This window comes from Macaca fascicularis, chromosome X, assembly GCF_037993035.2.
Source record: "Macaca fascicularis isolate 582-1 chromosome X, T2T-MFA8v1.1".
NCBI lineage: Eukaryota > Metazoa > Chordata > Mammalia > Primates > Cercopithecidae > Macaca > Macaca fascicularis.
Window position 1 is genome coordinate 116,775,957 of NC_088395.1, and position 21,809 is coordinate 116,797,765.

General features: G+C 36.7%; 2 protein-coding genes across 12 annotated transcripts in view; one reads left to right on the forward strand and one right to left on the reverse strand.

The window, feature by feature from the left end:
- The window catches only part of TMEM164 (transmembrane protein 164), a 350,347-nt gene that overhangs the window by 206,570 nt on the left and 121,968 nt on the right, over positions 1-21,809 (forward strand). The window lies entirely within an intron of this gene.
- The window catches only part of AMMECR1 (AMMECR nuclear protein 1), a 258,316-nt gene that overhangs the window by 11,690 nt on the left and 224,817 nt on the right, over positions 1-21,809 (reverse strand). For 5 of the 6 annotated variants that reach the window (XM_074029417.1, XM_065538798.1, XM_005594363.5 and 2 more), the window contains one exon: positions 17,495-17,609. In XM_074029417.1, the coding sequence (XP_073885518.1) occupies positions 17,495-17,609 (115 nt within the window). Of the gene's footprint in view, positions 1-6,596; positions 15,223-17,494; positions 17,610-21,809 lie in introns of those variants that run through there. The other variant, XM_065538799.2, reaches the window with a different exon arrangement.

The following is a 21,809-nucleotide window of genomic DNA, read 5'->3' on the forward strand; positions in this document are numbered from 1 at the left end:
ACTCCCATACAATAATAATGGGAGACTTCAACACTCCACTGTCAACATTAGACAGATCAACGAGACAGAAAGTTAACAAGGATATCCAGGAATTGAACTCATCTCTGCAGCAAGCAGACCTAATAGACATCTATAGAACTCTCCACCCCAAATCAACAGAATATACATTCTTCTCAGCACCACATCGTACTTACTCCAAAATCGACCACGTAATTGGAAGTAAAGCACTCCTCAGCAAATGTACAAGAACAGAAATTATAACAAACTGTCTCTCAGACCACAGTGCAATCAAACTAGAACTCAGGACTAAGAAACTCAATCAAAACCGCTCAACTACATGGAAACTGAACAACCTGCTCCTGAATGACTACTGGGTACATAACGAAATGAAGGCAGAAATAAAGATGTTCTTTGAAACCAATGAGAACAAAGATACAACATACCAGAATCTCTGGGACACATTTAAAGCAGTGTGTAGAGGGAAATTTATAGCACTAAATGCCCACAAGAGAAAGCAGGAAAGATCTAAAATTGACACTCTAACATCGCAATTAAAAGAACTAGAGAAGCAAGAGCAAACACATTCGAAAGCTAGCAGAAGGCTAGAAATAACTAAGATCAGAGCAGAACTGAAGGAGATAGAGACACAAAAAACTCTCCAAAAAATCAATGAATCCAGGAGTTGGTTTTTTGAAAAGATCAACAAAATTGACAGACCACTAGCAAGACTAATAAAGAAGAAAAGAGAGAAGAATCAAATTGACGCAATTAAAAATGATAAAGGGGATATCACCACCAACCCCACAGAAATACAAACTACCATCAGAGAATACTATAAACACCTCTACGCAAATAATCTGGAAAATCTAGAAGAAATGGATAATTTCCTGGACACTTACACTCTTCCAAGACTAAACCAGGAAGAAGTTGAATCCCTGAATAGACCAATAGCAGGCTCTGAAATTGAGGCAATAATTAATAGCCTACCAACCAAAAAATGTCCAGGACCAGATGGATTCACAGCTGAATTCTACCAGAGGTACAAGGAGGAGTTGGTACCATTCCTTCTGAAACTATTCCAATCAATAGAAAAAGAGGGAATCCTCCCTAAATCATTTTATGAGGCCAACATCATCCTGATACCAAAGCCTGGCAGAGACACAACAAAAAAAGAGAATTTTAGACCAATATCCCTGATGAACATCGATGCAAAAATCCTCAATAAAATACTGGCAAACCGGATTCAGCAACACATCAAAAAGCTTATCCACCATGATCAAGTGGGCTTCATCCCTGGGATGCAAGGCTGGTTCAACATTCGTAAATCAATAAACATAATCCAGCATATAAACAGAACCAAAGACAAGAACCACATGATTATCTCAATTGATGCAGAAAAGGCTTTTGACAAAATTCAACAGCCCTTCATGCTAAAAACGCTCAATAAATTCGGTATTGATGGAACGTACCTCAAAATAATAACAGCTATTTATGACAAACCCACAGCCAATATCATACTGAATGGGCAAAAACTGGAAAAATTCCCTTTGAAAACTGGCACAAGACAGGGATGCCCTCTCTCACCACTCCTATTCAACATAGTGTTGGAAGTTCTGGCTAGGGCAATTAGGCAAGAGAAAGAAATCAAGGGTATTCAGTTAGGAAAAGAAGAAGTCAAACTGTCCCTGTTTGCAGATGACATGATTGTATATCTAGAAAATCCCATTGTCTCAGCCCAAAATCTCCTTAAGCTGATAAGCAACTTCAGCAAAGTCTCAGGATACAAAATTAATGTGCAAAAATCACAAGCATTCTTATACACCAGTAACAGACAAACAGAGAGCCAAATCAGGAATGAACTTCCATTCACAATTGCTTCAAAGAGAATCAAATACCTAGGAATCCAACTTACAAGGGATGTAAAGGACCTCTTCAAGGAGAACTACAAACCACTGCTCAGTGAAATCAAAGAGGACACAAACAAATGGAAGAACATACCATGCTCATGGATAGGAAGAATCAATATCGTGAAAATGGCCATACTGCCCAAGGTAATTTATAGATTCAATGCCATCCCCATCAAGCTACCAATGAGTTTCTTCACAGAATTGGAAAAAACGGCTTTAAAGTTCATATGGAACCAAAAAAGAGCCCGCATCTCCAAGACAATCCTAAGTCAAAAGAACAAAGCTGGAGGCATCACGCTACCTGACTTCAAACTATACTACAAGGCTACAGTAACCAAAACAGCATGGTACTGGTACCAAAACAGAGATATAGACCAATGGAACAGAACAGAGTCCTCAGAAATAATACCACACATCTACAGCCATCTGATCTTTGACAAACCTGAGAGAAACAAGAAATGGGGAAAGGATTCCCTATTTAATAAATGGTGCTGGGAAAATTGGCTAGCCATAAGTAGAAAGCTGAAACTGGATCCTTTCCTTACTCCTTATACGAAAATTAATTCAAGATGGATTAGAGACTTAAATGTTAGACCTAATACCATAAAAATCCTAGAGGAAAACCTAGGTAGTACCATTCAGGACATAGGCATGGGCAAAGACTTCATGTCTAAAACACCAAAAGCAACGGCAGCAAAAGCCAAAATTGACAAATGGGATCTCATTAAATTAAAGAGCTTCTGCACAGCAAAAGAAACTACCATCAGAGTGAACAGGCAACCTACAGAATGGGAGAAAATTTTTGCAATCTACTCATCTGACAAAGGGCTAATATCCAGAACCTACAAAGAACTCAAACAAATTTACAAGAAAAAAACAAACAACCCCATCAAAAAGTGGGCAAAGGATATGAACAGACATTTCTCAAAAGAAGACATTCATACAGCCAACAGACACATGAAAAAATGCTCATCATCACTGGCCATCAGAGAAATGCAAATCAAAACCACAATGAGATACCATCTCACACCAGTTAGAATGGCGATCATTAAAAAGTCAGGAAACAACAGGTGCTGGAGAGGATGTGGAGAAATAGGAACACTTTTACACTGTTGGTGGGATTGTAAACTAGTTCAACCATTATGGAAAACAGTATGGCGATTCCTCAAGGATCTAGAACTAGATGTACCATATGACCCAGCCATCCCATTACTGGGTATATACCCAAAGGATTGTAAATTATGCTGCTATAAAGACACATGCACACGTATGTTTATTGCAGCACTATTCACAATAGCAAAGACTTGGAATCAACCCAAATGTCCATCAGTGACAGATTGGATTAAGAAAATGTGGCACATATACACCATGGAATACTATGCAGCCATCAAAAAGGATGAGTTTGCATCCTTTGTAGGGACATGGATGCAGCTGGAAACCATCATTCTTAGCAAACTATCACAAGAACAGAAAACCAAATACCGCATGTTCTCACTCATAGGTGGGAACTGAACAATGAGATCACTTGGACTCAGGAAGGGGAACATCACACACCGGGGCTTATCATGGGGAGGGGGGAGGGGGGAGGGATTGCATTGGGAGTTATACCTGATGTAAACGATGAGTTGATGGGTGCAGCACACCAACATGGCACAAGTATACATATGTAACAAACCTCCACGTTATGCACATGTACCCTACAACTTAAAGTATAATAATAATAAATAAATTAAAAAAAAAAATAAAAATAAATGCAAAAAAAAAAAAAAAAAAAAGGTAGTCTTCTAAGTAACTGTGAGCAATTTCTTGCTAATGTTTTTTTAAATAATGTGCTTTTCCTTTGATTAGCATATGATCGAAAGGAATCTGTCCTTTCCCCTCATATCTCACATAGAATAGTATACAGGGCTAAAGATCAAAATTAAAAGTTTTTAACTTCTTTGTAAACATTGATAATAAAAACAAAATTTCAAAAGCATAATGACCCCATTCTGTTCTCTTGGATCTGTGGTTGCCTCAGATCAATGGTTCCCAGGTGGAGGGTCAGGTTGTGCAAGGTACTGGAATGCAGATGTAAGACCAGGTAAACATTATTACCCAAGATGGAGGCTTCTTTTCCGAGCAGGTGAGTAAAGTCATAGACCTCTATACTTTCCATACACGTAAGGGTCTAGAGGAGGAAAAGGGGTCAATGAAAACTTATTTTGCTTCTTCTGCCCTCAGCCTCAAGTTTTCTAATTTTTTCAGGAATAAAAAGTCCTCTAGGATTTTTTATTTTATTTCATTCTTTCCCTAGGTCTTCACCCATCTATCCATTAGAGCCTGTCAGATCTTCTGAGGAATTCATGTTTTTTTAAAAAAATTTTTATTAAAGCACATCTCTGGCTATTTCTTCTATCTATTTAATATCAGTATTTTTTATGAATCTCTTTCTACTAAAAATGAGACCAGGGTAGCTGTTTAAAAACTAACACAATACTTGCCTCCCATACCATGTGGGAAATAACTACATATAGCTGAGAAGAAATATGAGCGCTTAGCTATCAGGCATTTCCAGGATAAAGGACATCTCCTAATCTCTCCAGTGCCTGATGAGACAATGACAAATTTGCAACATTTTCTGTATACTGACTTCCTGATCAGTAGCTTTGAATTTTTTTCCTTTGACAATATCAGATTCCTCATAATTTGTTTTTTTTAAAATATACAGCATAAGTAATTTATACTCCATTATCCACTGAAGTGAATTTTGAATCTTCAACTCTATTTATCAAAAATCTGTCATGTTAAAATTGAAAAGAATTTTGGTGTTTATTAAGGTGTCTAGTCAAAATTGTGATAGGAAGAATGTCTCCCTCTCTGTGAGATGAGAGTGTCAGACAAAATTAATGATATTTAACTGGCAAGGGGTGGGGAGCGGGTCTGCAAAGTTTATCAGAATTTCAGGAGGTTTCATGCTTCAACAAATATATTTTGGAAAAAGAACAGCTCCCCAGGTAATTTTTATTCTAATTGAACTAGATAACCTCTAATAAGCATTCTAGTTCTGACAAACTGTGGCTACATATTAAGATTGTTAAAAGTGATTTAGGTAAATGGGGGTAATTTAGACACTTAAGTCCTTTCTTTATAGGAGTACATCCTGTGTTCTTGAACAAAAATGTCACATTTTTAATTTCTAGTAATTTAACAATTAAAAGAAGTTAAGAGGCCAGGTGCAGTGGTTCACGCCTGTAATCCCAGCACTTTGGGAGGCCGAGACAGGCGAATTACGACGTCAGGAGATCGAGACCACCCTGGCTAACACGGTGAAACCCCATCTCTACTAAAAATACAAAAATTAGCCGGGCGCGGTGGCGGGCGCCTGTAGTCCCAGCTACTCGGGAGGCTGAGGCAGGAGAATGGCGTAAACCCGGGAGGCGGAGCTTGCAGTGAGTGGAGATCGGCCACTGCACTCCAGCCTGGGCGACAGAGTGAGACTCCGTCTCAAAAAAAAAAAGAAGTTAAGACTAATTGTATGGTATGTGAATGGTATCTCAATAAAGCTGTGTGTGTATGGATACAAAGGACACAGTGGCCAAAACAAAAATTACTCACGAATAAGACTGCTTTATTTACTCTGCATTTTGAGAAGGTCTTAACATCAAATTTGATAAGAAAAAAAACCCAAATTCTCCAATTTTGATTTAGTACCACATTTACAACTTTTAATTGTTTTCTGGGTTCCTATGACTCTGAACAATTGAAAACCCCTGTAAATTGAACTGTAAGTATAGTGGTTTTAAAGTGAATTCTTTTTATGAACTTTCTTCATAGGTCATAAATACTCTCCACAAAGCTACAAAGCCCAAACCAGAGTGACTCATTTTTTTCAGCTAGCAGAATTAGGAGAATGGTAACAAAATCAAAGCATAGTAGCTTTCTTTCTGTCACCTCTTGAGCAACAGCATTTTCTTTACTCCTAGAACCACAAGCCACTAAAGAGTCATACTGCACAATCAAAACAGGAGAAGGAGAATATGGCCTACTGTGGAGAATGGCCAATTCTGGCCAACCTGTGGAAATCACTGGCTTTGCAATGAAATGAGCATCAAAACTAACTCCATATTGTTTCAGGGAGGCATCTGTCACAGCTACAACTCCAAAATGTAACCCTCATACATAATAATTGAATCCTCCCTTATACATATTGGAGAATCCTTTGGCCCAGCAATATCCCAAGAGACAAAGGCTATAGTTGCAATTATAAAACTAGATAAATGATCAGCGAACCAGGGAACTGGGATTCCCCGAAGCAGATCTTTAAAATTCTACCACAGTAACTTTCTAAGTATGGATAAGGGGGCCGCATGTGGGAATACTATGTCACTAAACATACCCCTAACTAATCCTGCCACTGTTTGAAGTCCAGCCAGTTTCGGTAAAAACTGGAAACTTGAAAATCTAGCCTTATGGGTCTGCAGGTCATTTTCAAAATTACTAGATGGTCTATGAAAAAAATGCTTTCGAGGTCCATCAATTGCGATAATATTCTTTTAATCAAGACTGTACTTTTGCTAAGCAAAGCTATAAATCAACTCCAATGGTAGTAAATTAAATGTAGGACTTATAGATAAGAGGATATGGAATTAAGCAGAGCTGTATTTGTGCGTGCTGATAGAACATTAAGACCAGTTCAACGGATTCATATTTCATGCTAAAAAGAAAGCCATATTTATTCTGAACCATTCCATAGCAAGTGATTTTTATTAATGCTATTATACAATCTTTTGTTTTTAACATTGTTCAGAATGATTAAATATCAAGATTAATGTTAAGACCCTCAAATATATCTTGATTATTCTGGGGTTGATTATCCAGTTTAGGGATTATGTATCCCCAGCTCCACCTGGCCTCAGCCCCATCCTCTTTCAGCTCTTGTTCATTTTTCTATTTTTTCACTCCTCTATCAGACAGCACGTGGTCACAGAAAGAAGAGGTACACACAAATTAATCAATTTTGCTACATAGTAAAAGGTTTGGTAGGAGAAGAGATTATAAATAATGGCTAAAATGAAGGTTTGAGACTGTCTGCAGATTTCATTTATCCTTGTTATCTAGTCCCGTGTTAGAAATGTGGCTTCATTTAAAACTATCATCCTCTAATGCAGTGACCCTCAACACAAGAGCATTTTTTAAATGTACCCTCTCCCATATTATATTCCTTGTAATTGCACAGTCAAAGCTTAATGTACCCTAGTCTGTCTAATAAGGCAAGTGTTAGCCTTGTAATCCACAAGCAGCGCTACAAAAGGGTCTCACTTTTACTTGTGAGCCTTGTCAGCAAGCCAACAATCTGAATATGCTGAAACATGAAAAACAGCCATCTGGCTAAAAGCATAAATGAGTATAAAATGTGCTCTGGCTAAGTTGAGTAGCCTCCATGTAAACCTCTGACAGTTTGGGTCCACAATTACCTCCACAGTCCTGAGCCTCAAAGCTAAATCTTCCCGATTGTATCCTGGCCAACAGAACCACTCTACTTCCTTGGGTGGCATCCTGTTTTAGCAAATACCATGGTCAGTCCCATTCTTCTCCATTTTCAGAACTAAATGCTGGGTTTCCCTGTAATATTATGGCCATGGCTTACTCTACTCATTTTCAGTGAGTTCATCTGAATAACATAAGAAATTCAGGAGGTCAAAGAATCGAAAGTTGTTTGACATGTCTTTTTGGATGAAATCATTTGGCAAAATATGCTTTGCAATTAACAAAGCATCCAGTTACTGGCCATTCACATAAGACTGACCTGCCACGCTCAATATGCCAGTCCAATTGAAGTGAATGAAAGGACACTGTTCCTAATGAGAGGAGCTTAGGATGTTTGGCACATCCCCTAACCTTTAGAGGCTGGTATCGCAGAAGAAATGCATGCTCTCTCACAAAACAACCCTGGGTACCACGGACAGAAACAAACACTGTATTGGACTGTCCATGGGTCTGACCCAGAGTCTGGTGTTTCTTACATTCTTAGGAGGAAAAAAACTACGTGCTACATCTCCTAACAGCACAAAACCCATGGTACAGCATGGTCCACTCTTGAACTTATTGCCCCACAGTTCCTTCTGCCCTGCTCCAGCTTAGTGTTTTGAAAACAGAAACTCTTCCTTTTCCTAGTGAAAGCAAATTCAGCATAAAAGAGAAAAATACTTCAAACTGAGGCCTACTCCAAGTTTATTCTCTTGGATAATTCTTTGAGCTAGAAAAGTTAAGAATTTAATCATAGAAGCCGATAAGGATTTGTACAGATCCTAATAAACCACTTTCCCCAAATCTGATACTATTAAAAAAAATTTAGATGACATATTATCTCGATCTGCCCATCAAATCTTCACAGTTGTTACTCTGCATCACTTCAACCAGCCCACCAATTTGAAAAGCAGTTCTGGAGTTCTGAAGGTACACATCTATCTAACATGATCCCTTCATAATCTGGCCAAATTGTAAATTTTTACAACGGTGTTGCTGCAATTCAGCTTTTGTTTTTGCTCAGTATTATTTACTCTTGTAAACATTAGAAACTGTAAACATTCATTTTTTTTTTCTGTTTATAAAAGTAGTACATATGTCTTACAAAAAGATTCCTTTTAGAGCCAGGCACAGTGGCTCGAGCCTGTAGTCCCAGTTACTTGGGAGGCTGAGGCAGGAGGATCACTTGAAGCCAGGAATCTGAGACCAGCCTGGATAACAGAGCAAGACCCTGTCTCTAAAAAACAAACAAACAAACAAACAAAGCATCCTTTTAGGAAAGCATAAAGGAGGAAATAAAGATGGCCTGTAATCCTAGTACCATCCGCCTAGAGATAACTCTTATCTTAGTGACATAAAAAATATTTTTCTCCTGAACCAACTGAGATACCACCACAGACTATATTTTAGGCTGTTTTCATACATTATGTGACCAGTTCCTATACCTGTCTTTATTTTCAAATATCCTTTGAGATGCATTTAGAAGCAGAATACCAGAAACATAAATCAAAAAGGATAATTGATTGCAAAGTCATCACCTGAGCATGACTAACCTTTTAACATACTCTACTCTAAAACCTCTGCTTCATCATCTGTCTCAGCTGAAGTTTTTCTTCTTTTCCCACTTGTTACTTTGTGAAAAAGGTCCCCTTGACCAAAATACATATGTGTTGCTCTTCTCTAAAATCCCTGCAAATTAGTCACCTTTGGCTTAGATATTAGTTCAGTCTCCATGAACCAATTCTTGGCTTTTACAGAGCTTACCAAAGGACCAATTAGGGCCAATCTTGATTTATGTAGGAGACTTAGACTACTTGTCTATCAGGAACACAAGCCTGCCAATTTATTTCACAAAAGCCACTGAACAACAATCTGATAACATTTATTTTAATAGCTGACACAAGGCCGGGCGCGGTGGCTCAAGCCTGTAATCCCAGCACTTTGGGAGGCCGAGACGGGCGGATCACGAGGTCAGGAGATCGAGACCATCCTGGCTAACACGGTGAAACCCCGTCTCTACTAAAAAATACAAAAAACTAGCCGGGCGAGGTGGCGGGCGCCTGTAGTCCCAGCTACTCGGGAGGCTGAGGCAGGAGAATGGTCTAAACCCGGGAGGCGGAGCTTGCAGTGAGCTGAGATCCGGCCACTGCACCCCAGCCTGGGTGACAGAGCAAGACTCTGTCTCAAAAAAAAAAAAAAAAAAAAAAAGCTGACACATAGTTCTAAAATACCTGAACTCTCTAATAGTCACCATGAAATTTTAGTAAAATTTTAAATAAAGTATGGCTAAGGAAGAGGTGCTTTGAAAAACTCTGAAGCCAAACATGTTTATATAGCTTTTGCAATGAAAGAAATTGTTCTTACTCTAAGATTTTGTAGAGAACAAGTGACAGCTCAGAGTGCAACTAAGGGGAAAAACCCAATTCTCTGTAATGATTAATTATAATGAGCATCCCATAAAAACTTAACATCCTAAAGCTTCCCAAGGAACGTTCAGGCAGCACAGGTGACCTTTAAATAAAAAGCCTGCTTTCTATCAAAGTTAGAAAAATACATTCCTTCCATTTCTTAAAAAAGGGAATAAGGGAGTGAATTTACAGACAAGAAAACTAAAGTTATAAAATTTTCTCAAAACCTAGAGATGTGACTTAGTTTACTTTCCAAAGGCTAGTGGGGACAGGGTGGGTGGGGAGGAAGAAGCAAACATACCTAATAGGAAATAATGCTGTTTGCCTAATAAGAAATTAAGAAAAATAAAATTGTATTCGTTAGAACTGTACACTGTCTGACTCAATACAGTTTAACTTAGCCTACAAAAGACATTTGTTCCTAAAAAGTTACATGTGGGTTGAGTTTACATAAATGAATTAATCTTAAAGTCAAGAGGAAAACAATAAAATTCTATAGTGAGTTCTTCTACAAAGCAAAATACGTATTCATAAAGTGAATAATTGCTCTCTAATGTATTTGCCTAATTTAGAGTTAAATATATAATATTGACTTAAAACAGGAATGATACAGTAATTAAATGGAGACATTAATGGCTTAGAGCATTTTTCTTCCTAAAGGGAATTCTTTTTGTGAACAGGAAATCTAGAAGGTACAACTTAAAAACTGGACTATTTCTCACTTTTGTTGCCTACATTTAACTTGGCAATGGCCACTTTAAAAGTTAGGGATCTCTTCTTAAGACTTCTAAATGGCTAGTGATGATTCATTCTTTCTGGACAATGAAACAGAAGCCATCTTTTAAAAAGGAGTATGTCACAGAATCACATTCTGTCAGAGTCCAAAGAGACCTTAGGTATCACTTAGTCCAACTTCTTCAGGTTCCTGAAGACACTAAGGCCCAGAAAGGTCACAGAGCTGGGCAGTGGCAGTCGGGAACAGAACCCAGGTCTCCTTATTCCCAAAATTCAGCATTCTTTTAATCAAATGCCGGGGATACACACACACACATACACATACAAACCATACATGAAATATTAGGTTATAACAAAAGTACTAGGGAAGGGGCAGGGAGTTTATGGATTACGGGGGAAGGAGGAGGCTAACTCCCTCCAACCAATAAACATGCTGCGAGTAAAGCTGGAGACAACTTGAGGCGGCCTGAGAAGGGACTAACAAGCAGCCCATTTTGCTAAGGGAACTAACAGCTAATGGAAATTTGTATGCATTAAATCACCTTCTAAGAAGTTACTCTACTTTGTACAGCTTGCTTCCCCACTAGGCTTCTTATACATTGACTTGTTGATGCCCAGAAAACTCTTTCTAGATGCCCGGGAAGCCTGAAGCCTTCCTTTCCCAATGTTCCACAGCACTTTCAAAAAAAAAAGAACATTTAAAGTAGAGCATCAAGAAAGGACTAATCTTAATGACAGTGACATCTTATAAAAAATCTCAACGTCCCTGGGAAAATATGTACTGTGAAAAGCATTTTCCTGGATACACGAAGCTCATATTTTTTAAGTTAGAAGAGAGAAAAAACATGATGTATATCATAGCTGGGAAAAACTAACCAAGAGGGGAAACAGAACATACACAACTAGAAGTCATTTCGCTGGGTGACTTCATGAGTCATGCTTACCATCTGTGTATGAATGGGAACTCTGTTTTCAGTGGCACATTAAGAGGAGCTAAAAAATGTAAACCTTTAAGGGGGGAGTGAGGGTGAAAAGAACATTAACTTTAGGGAGATAATGACGGTAGCCAATTTATTCATCTCATCTGTTTACTCTCACGAAGGTTGTTACAAAAGCACCCTATTATTAACTGCAACTGAACACGTCAGAATTGAGCTGTGATCACTCAAGAGGTGTGCTTTGGAGGCTGCTTTTAAAGTGAAACACAGCTTTCTGAGTACCAGGAGTCCAACAAGGCTCAAGTACAATGACAGATGCTTTGGTACTTTAGGGACAGAGTGAGATCAGGGGCCTGACGTATACCTTTATAGTCCAGGGACAAATTTTTGGCATCATACAAGAACTGTGCTGGCCAGCCCCACCCAGCATGGGTTGATTCCATGTACCTATTGTGTGCTAATGGAACAGCCTATCTTAGGACCACAATGTATTGCCCAGGTGACAGCTGTATAGACAAAGTGAGATACCAGTGATCCAGGGAGCCAGATATAGGAGAAAGTGACTAATGGTTTGTGAAAATGTCATTAATCTTTTGAAATCTGATCTAAGGAGTTACTTTAGAATACAGAGAAAATTTTTAATTCATGCCTTCAAGTGATCTTGTCTCTAAAGCACAGAAGTAAAAGATGCTTGATTACAATTTAGAAAATATTTTGACTTCTGTCAGCAAATTGCTACATTAGCTTCCACAAAATCATGGTAACATACTTGCTATACGAATTCTTCTACAAACAAAAAGTTTATTCATTTATATCATCCTGAAAATGAGCAGCTATGAGGTGACACACATAGAATCACCCCTCAAGTCATGCTCCAGTCGATTGTAATGTCTGGTTTTATATCCTTTGAGACTTTAAAAAAGGAAACATGGCTCCCAAACAGTTTAACTCTACAAGTTCCAGGCTATGTCATTTTGGCAGGCTCCAACATGCTGCATGAGTTTTTCTCTTTACAAAGCACCATTTCTGTCAATCACCCTGTCATTCAGAATTAAGAGAATGATGTCAATTGAAGAACACAGAACAATGGTGATGAGTTTCTGTGTTCAAACACAAGGCGTATCATGTCAGATTTATCTAGGGGAGCAATTTGCCTCATTTAACAACCATTTTAGCCTTGCAGGTAGATATTCCAATTTATCAGTTAATGAAATTTTTCCCCAAATTATTCACTCTTCATTCTTCTCATACCTACTAGGACAATAAGTAGATCATGATGTGGGCAATGATCAGTTATTCTTGGAAGGGTGGGGCCTCTGCTCTAATTTGTCCTTACTGCCTTTTGTGGATGGCTGTCATTTTTAATGACTAACCAGATTCCTTCAGAGGCTATAAACACTTATTTTAAATGTTTTAATTATTATTCTGAGGAAACAGAACATATGGAAGTATTATTGATTAGTCTGTCAATTCAGTATTGACTTGAAATTAATTACATCCATTTGTAAAACCATTTTATCAAACATCCCTCACACTGTCAAACAGAAGCACTCTGGCTCCTAAAACAAGGTCTAAAGTAAATCCTACTTTCCTACTAACCCCCATTATAAAATTAGAGACATGTTATCAAAAGAAAGTTCCCAAACAGACCGACTTAAAAACCTTGAGTGAAAAAGACAGTAAGATGGTAGCCAGACGTGTAGCAATTCATTTGTTTCCTGATCATCTGAAAACTGGGTGGCTATTACCACTGGCCATGGTCACATTCCTCATCCTCATGACCACAGAGATGTCTGTCTTGATAGCGAACATATCTACCTCTATGCGTTGGGACTTCTAGACTTTGCCCTTTTCCTGCTTTGATCCGGGCATTTTCATCCCTTTAATTAGGAATTCCACTGCAGTAACACACTTAACCAGTGGGGGTCAATTCTCAAACTGTACTTCCACCAGAACACTGCTATGTTAGAAGCTTCTGTTTGTATAAAACATGCTCATTATCTATCTTCGACTTTAACATTCTGTATTAAAATTCTGTAATAATCTCCTTGCTTTCCCCTGTGGCATAAACATACACAGGACTTCACATTTCAGGTTAAAATTGCATACTTATGGTGAATAGGATATTTAATTCTTAGAAGAAAAGTTGTACCTATTAGTGTGAAAATTCTCATGAAGCATATACTTTCATAATATAGACTGACTTCTCAAAAAGGAAATTCAAAATATAATTAACTTACATACAAAGATAAACCATAAACAAAGACTTCTCCACAATCTTTTAAATAGTGATTGTATATTAAATATGATCTGTTATGTAACCAAATATGCAGATTTATTGATACAAAGAGATAAAGAATGGAAAAAAATTTTTTAAAGTCTTAGTATAATATAAAAAAGATAATGGAAAGAAATATTCCAAAAGGTTAACAGTAGTTATTCTCAGAATGGTGTAATTATAAATGGCTTGCATTTCTCTCATTATATTTTTTTAATTTTAAAAATTTTCTTTGATAAATTAAAATTACTATTATGAACAGAGTATATGTATAAAGTTTATTTTCCATTTTTATTGTAGCAAAATACACATAAAATTTGCCATTTTAACAATTTTAAAGTGTACAATTCAGTGGCATTAAATACATTCACAATGTTGTACAACCACCACCATTATCTAGTTCCAGAACTTTCTCACCACTCCAGATGGCAACCGTGTATCATTAAGTAGTCATTTCCCATTTACCCCTCCCCCTATCCCCTAGTAACTATTAATCTGCTTTCTATCTCTATGGATTTGCTCATTCTGGATATCTCATATAAATGGAATCATACAGAATGTAGCTTTCTGTGTTTCACTTCTTTCACTTAGCATAATATGTTCATGGTTCATTCGTGTTGTAGCGTGTACTTCACTTCTTTTTATGGCTGAGTAATGTTCAATTGTATGAATATAACATATTCTATTTATCCATTCATCTGTTGATAAACATTTGGGATGTTTCCACCTTCTGGCTATTGTGAACAGTGCTGTTATGAACATTCATGTACAAGTTTTTGTTTCAACACTTCAATTCTTTCGGGTATGTACCTAGAAGTGAAATTGTGTCAACATATAATTTTTTAATGCCTTTAATTCTATTTTGGCATTCTGTGTTTAGTAATGCTTTTTCAGAATCATTAAGGATAACCCTTAGAATATCATTCCCACAATACTATTACTCCATTTTCAATCACTGAGTAAGGTACATATTTTTTAAAGACCAAATCACATTCTTGTACTTAAAAATATAATTTCCACCCTTACTCTTTGTACACAAATTTCCCTTCTGCCAAATACCTGAAACAATGATGAACTAACTGAAAAGGATGGGCTTTTCCTCTTAGCATAGCCATTCTAACAATGACCAATTCACTTTCAAATGCTTGTACATTAAAAGTAAAAATAAGAAAAAGTGGGCCGGGCATGGTGGCTCACACCTGTAATCCCAGCACTTTGGGAGGCCGAGGCAGGCGGATCATGGGGTCAGGAGATCGAGACCATCCTCGCTAACATGGTGAAACGCGTCTCTACTAAAAATACAAAAATTAGCCCGGTGTGGTGGCGGGTGCCTGTAGTCCCAGCTACTCGGGAGGCTGAGGCAGGAGAATGGTGTGAACCGGGAGGCGGAGCTTGCAGTGAGCCGAGATCACGCCACTACACTCCAGTCCGGGCGACAGAGGAAGACTCTGTCTCCAAAAAAAAAAAAAAAAAAAAAAAGAGTGTATTTTTTGCTTCAACAGGGAAATAATACTTAATAGAAATTAATATTTAAGCCCCCTAAAATATATTAAATACACAATACCAAGTAGGAACAATATAGAATCTTCTGGAAATTCAGGCTGGCAGATGGTGACCAAAGAGGATAAATATGCCTTGAAATAGTATACAGTAGAGTACACAGTACTACTTCTTAAGGGCTTTACATCCCGGTCTCCTAACAAACAGAAAGCTGATATATCTTATGGACATAATAGCCCAATAATATCAAGGTTAATTTTAGCCGTAGACAGTGCTTTAACTGGGCTAAGGATGATGATGGTATACTTGGTGCTTAACCATGCCTATGTAACAGCCGTTGGATTCTCCCCTTTTTCCTTTTCCCCAAACACATGCACACACATTTATATAATACTAGTATGTTCATGTTTGTGACACACACACACACATGCGCACACACAGAAACACACATGCCAGAACTGTACTTCCAACTCAGTAGCTGCAAGAGCAGAAGTGTTCTTGTAGCTTGGTCATCCCCCTTGGATCTCAGGCTTTCCCATATAATCACTCCCACCCCCACTACTACATACACAACACCCTGCAATCCAGAAAGCAAAAGTAAATCTGACTGCGGAAGAGGAAACAGTAGCCTTAAAACAGTAAAAGAACCACCCAGACTATAATATATGTTAATAAGTAGGGAACATGATTTGGGACCATTTAAAAATAAAGTACTAGGGAATATTTCCGTAATATTTGTAGACTTCTCTTTAAGAAAAGTCAAATAAGAACAACAAACTTATAGAAAATAATAAATTAGAAATGTCAAGTTTACAAAAGGTTTTCCACATTCCAACTTTGGTAGGAAAAACAGTATAAATTTATTTTATTTCTTCCTTTGCAAAAATCCTAAGATGTGTTCTTATTCTGATAATGCTCCAGAAAATGTTATCACAAAACCCAGAGGGGACTCCTGCATCGTACTCTCTGTAGAAAAGGTTTTTTTCTTTCACCCCACTCCCGGAAACTTTTTAAATAGCTCTGGTATAACAACAATAATTTATATCATAGAGATTTTTTTTTCAAATGAAGAACCTTATAAATGTCTTATTCTGTATATTAGAAAACTGAATTGCAGTGGAGTAGGTAAATTGTTCAGTCTCACAAGGAACCAGGGCAAAGCCAAAATTAAATTCAAGTCTAATAAACTGTGAAGAGAGTGATCTGTCCCCAAGGCAGAATAGTTCAGTTACTATGGGTAATGGTCCTTCTAAAACAGCAGAATTAAAATCTGTCATAAGGATACAATAATGCCATTTATGAATGTATGTGTGAGACAGAATGTTATGTTTATCACTGAGTTCCCATTGTTTCATTCATAGCACTTATTTCTTCATACTTTCTATACACATTTACTTGCCATTAAATTAGGAGATGCTTCATGGTAGGAACCAAATCTTACCACTTTTATACATGTAGCACATTGCCTGGAATACAACAGGCATTCAGTAATATGGGTGTGTTTGTCTGTAAAATTTCATAGACCCAACAGACCTACACTCAACATCTCCTCCCAGCTACCAAAACAAATCATGGTGAGAACCTCTGAACTTCACTAACGATGTTAGCCAACTCCACGTACTAAAGAAGAATAAAAATATGATCAATATAAGCTACTCTAATAATAGCAATGCACAGAGATACCCAATAACCTTAGTATTATTTGTTAGAGTGTTTAAGTATATAAACTAAGGTAGCCAAGAATGAATTCACATTATTTAACTCTAGTTAATCAATACCTTGTTATCATCACAAGCTGATTTCCCCAAATGGTGTATTATCCTAACTATTTCTTCTTGTTTCTAAGATGTATCCTGTGACCAACTAGTTACTTAGTGGCGGCTATACCAGAGTGCACCAGAATGAAAATAAGAGGAGAAATAAATTCCAGTCAGTCCTTCTTACTACTTGTTAACAGCTTTTATGAGGTGCTTTGGTGAGGTAGTAGGATAAAAATGAAAACCAAATTCAGTTTGGGGATTATAACAACACGTGGCACTTTGTCCTTTAAAAAACTCATTTACTTATATCTCGTTCAACTGTGAGGTTTATTCATCCATATTACTCTCGACCTCCATTACAATAGAGAATGGGCTGAAAGCGTTATTTTCTGGGCCTAATTTTTAACATGTCCTCAAGAGTTACCTTTATTTTTCTTTTAAAATTTTTCTATAATCTTACCTCCCAGTCCAAATAATCACAGACATCTTCAAAGTTAGTGAGCAGAGACACTGAGCAGAAAAGCCGTGGCAGCTCATCCCTTGTCATTGGGGGAAAACGGCTATCTTTAAGGGCACTGTTAAAAACAAAGCAAATATTAAAGCAATCACTGGATATGAAAGTTGCCAATTTCAAATGCAAACAATTGTTTGAAAAATGTAAGAGTTTCAAAAAGAATCAGTAAGATGTCAAAGGTACCAATAAGCTTCAAATGTATTCAAATTCTTTTAGAAGTCACCTTTTTTTCATTTAATAGATTGTGTTTGCTAGCCAATCTTGTGACCACTTCAATTGTAAAGAGTGAATCATCAATTACATTTCCTGTACAGCCATTTCCTGATGTCTTTCCCTGCTACTTGTAGAATCTAAGAATGTTTTATTTTGCTTTTGAGAAGAATAAAAACTCGACTAGTGGAAACTTGCAGGAAGGTTTCCGGATCTAGTGCTGGTGGCAGTAAAAATAAATTTTATATATGTGTGTGTGCATGTGTGTATGTATACACATGTGTATGTGTGTGTATACATATATATGCATACACATACACATATACACAATATTGTTTTAAAAAAAGATCATACTAGGAAGGCCAGTCACCATAGAATAGCACTCGAAGAATTCAAAGGAAGATCGAAATTTCATTTTCTTCAAGAAAAAAAAAAACAAAGAAAATGGAAATAATAATGCAAAGTATAGACTAAAAATATTCATAAGAATTTCAGGCCCCCTATAAAGGATAATTTAACATATGACGCAAAAATTGTGAAACTACAGGAAATAGGGCTAATCTAGGAAATAAAAGTATGATTAGGAGACCACTAATCACGTCAATGAATTTCTGAGTACATCAACTCTGATTGGATCCTGTAATCAAGTGTAGTATATCATAGTGCCAAACTCTAGAAAAACCCCACTGTAAAATGTGGAAAAACCGTAATTCGTCCTGCAACGGAACAGAAAATACACACACACACACATACACACACACACACACACAGAGTGTGTGTGTTCCTTGTACTTTTAAAAGAAACCACTTCCTGATCAAGAAAAACAAACATACTTCTGATTGCCTACTATATTAATGGCACTACTGGTATTCATAACATCCATCTTCAAATGTCCTAGATAGGAGCCAGGCTTAGAAATATTTTCATGGATTAATCCTCAGAGGTTACAAACTCAGACTCTACAAACTGCTTGGGTCATAACATAGTTCCATAGCCTTGGAAAGAATTTAATTCCTTTTTCAGTGACTTTCTCACGCTGAATTATCTTTTTTTCATTTTCCCATCCCTTTGTTTGCATTCTGAAGCTCATCCACTGCGTTTTCATATTGCACCACATTTTGGTGCTCATTTTATCCTGCTATACAAAGGAAAATGCTTATAGGAAGATATAGAGATGTTATAGATGTATAAAATTATAAATGTTTTTCCCATTCAAGAAGCCAAGATTAACCAAGAAAATCAGGAAATCTGTGATAATTCATACTCTGAGAACAGCATTTCACTCTTTTATGATTTAATGACGTAAATTTCCTATGGTTTGGCTTCTTTTATTTTCCTACTGACAAATAAAAGTTTAAAAAAATACTTCCAAGTTCTCATTCAAAGCCAAGATAAAGACGTGTGTGTGTAACAACCCACACCCCCCAACCCCACACAGGAAAGAAGTTCTAAAACACAGACCAGAATAATTGTATGCATAAAAAACAAAAGCCCAATCACATTTTCAGTTTTACTGTTAAAAGAAGAAAAAGAGAGTAAAAGACACATTATTCATTAGAATAATACAAAATATAATTTTAAGGGGTTATGGATTTTTTTACTGTGGCAAAATATACATAACATAAAATTACTATTTTAGCCATTGTTAAGTATATAGTTCTGTAAAATTAATTATATTTGTGGTGTATCTATCACTATCTTCCATCTCCAGAACGTTTTCATCTTTCCAAACTGAAACTCTGTACCCATTAAATACTAACTCCCCATTCCTCCCGCCCCTAGTCCTGGCATAAAATGTAATTTAAATATACTTTTATAATTTCAAATAGTTATAGTAATACAGTCACTAATGTTTTTAATTCATAACACTTTTATTGAGATATAATTCACATACCACAAAATTCACCCTTTTAAAGTATATAATTCAATGGCTTTCAGTATATTCACAGTTGTGCAACCATCACCATTATTCAATATTAGAACATTTTCATCATCCTTAAAAGAAAGCATGTACCCAATAGCAGTCAGTGAATATTGGCACCACTCCCAGCTCCTGGAAACCATTAATCTACTTTGTTTCTATGGATTTGCCTATTCTGGACATTCTGTATAAATGAAATCATACAATATATTGTCTTTAGCATCTGGCTTCTTTCACTTAGCATGTTTTGAGATTTCATCCATGTTGTAGCATGTATCAGTACTTCATTCTTTTCATTGCCTAATAGTATTTCACTGTATGGATACACCAAATTTTGTTACCTATTCATGGGTTGATGGACATTTGGGCTGTTCCCACTTTTTGCCTATTATAAATAATGCTGCTAAGGAATTGACATATAAGTTTTAATGTGGATGTATGTTTTCATTTCTCTTGGGTAGATAGGAGTGGAACTGCTGGATCATAAAGGTAATTCTACCTTTAACTTTTTGAGGAACCAACGAACTATTTCTCACAATGGCTGCACGATTCTACTTTCCCAGCAGCAATGTATGAGTTCCAGTTTCTCCACATCCACACCAATATTTGTTGTTGTCTGACCTTTTGAATATAGTGCTAGACCTTCTTTAATGAAGCACATTTTGTACGTAGCTGTAGCTTTTTCATTTTAAAAATACACATGCTGAAGTCACTATACAGTTAATGTCTCAATACTTTGAGGCATGTTATCATTTTGTTTAGTTCATTTCCTAGCAGACCAATAAAAGATAAATTCAAACTATTTGCAGTGCAATTCAAACTATTTCAAATCAATGAAATTTTCAAATACCTAAAACATAAGTGAGGATTAGGCTACAATGCTTTTCTCATGACATGGAGCCTTGTTGTTCACTCATTCTAGGCTTAAAAAAAAAGAAGAATGTTTAGAACAAGGAGTTAGTGGGAAAAAGCTAGAACAATGAATGGGATAAAATGACAATGGTGCCTCACCATGTCAAGGTTCAAATATACTGATTTCAAAGCTCTGAAATAGTAAAGGTTTGTTAGTCATGATGGGAATAGTCTGATTTTACAGGGACATTTAAACAAGACTTTTGATTCTTGCATTTTTTAGCCAGCTCTAAGTAATTTTTCATTAAATTCATGAACACAGAAAAATTCCAAAGGTAGGAAGTCCTCAATGTCTCCACATGTAAATTTCTAGGGAAATGAACTAGCAATGAAAGCCTAGCAAGGATTTAAGAGATTACAAAAAGATGAAAATACAGCTGGAGATTGACCTCAGAGCTGCCAGGCTGGTGTGGATAGCTGAAAAACAAGATTCAGCTTTCCTCAGCCAAGCTTTCCTTAACCAAGCTCTTTTTAGAATATGCAATGTTGAAATTGTGCTTTTAGAGAGAATACTGTAATCTGGAGTTGGGCAGTGACTTACTCAAGGTGACTCAGCTAAGTTAATGACAAGGGTAGGGATACAACCAAGATTTTCTGACTCAAGTCCAAAATTCTTTCGAGTATCTACATTTTAGTTGTCACCTTTGCATGGATTTGCTTTCAAATTTTAAAATTAAATGCTTGCCTTACTTGGCAATTCTGATCTCATACTTGTGGTACCTCTATCTAAGATGATAAATAATCATTCAGTAGCATTCATTAGTAGCCAAAGGGTAAACAAAGCTAGACTTCCTGTCTACTGGAAATCTGCAGGAGTAAAATATTTTAAAATATTAATACTGTCCATAGAAAGCATTTTATACTGAAGTAGTATCTGCCAATTTAAATTCTAGGCAGTCTAAGGAACTGACAAGGGGGTCCTGTAAGTAAATTCATATGAATTTCTCTTTGTTAGAATAGGAAGTCATTTTCTAATGTTTAAATATTGCTAGAAAAACAAAACAAAACAAAACAAAACACTTACATATAAAACCAGTCAGCTGCTCCATCACCCACTGGATAGATAAGCTTTAAACAATCACAGTTTAGTTCACATACCAAATTCAAATATATTCAATTCAAATTGGCACCTTCTCAAGAATACACCTCACCTAATTGAGAAGGAGCATTAACATTTGTCAAAGTTAAATAATGTTATGTAGTACTTTCATAAAAATG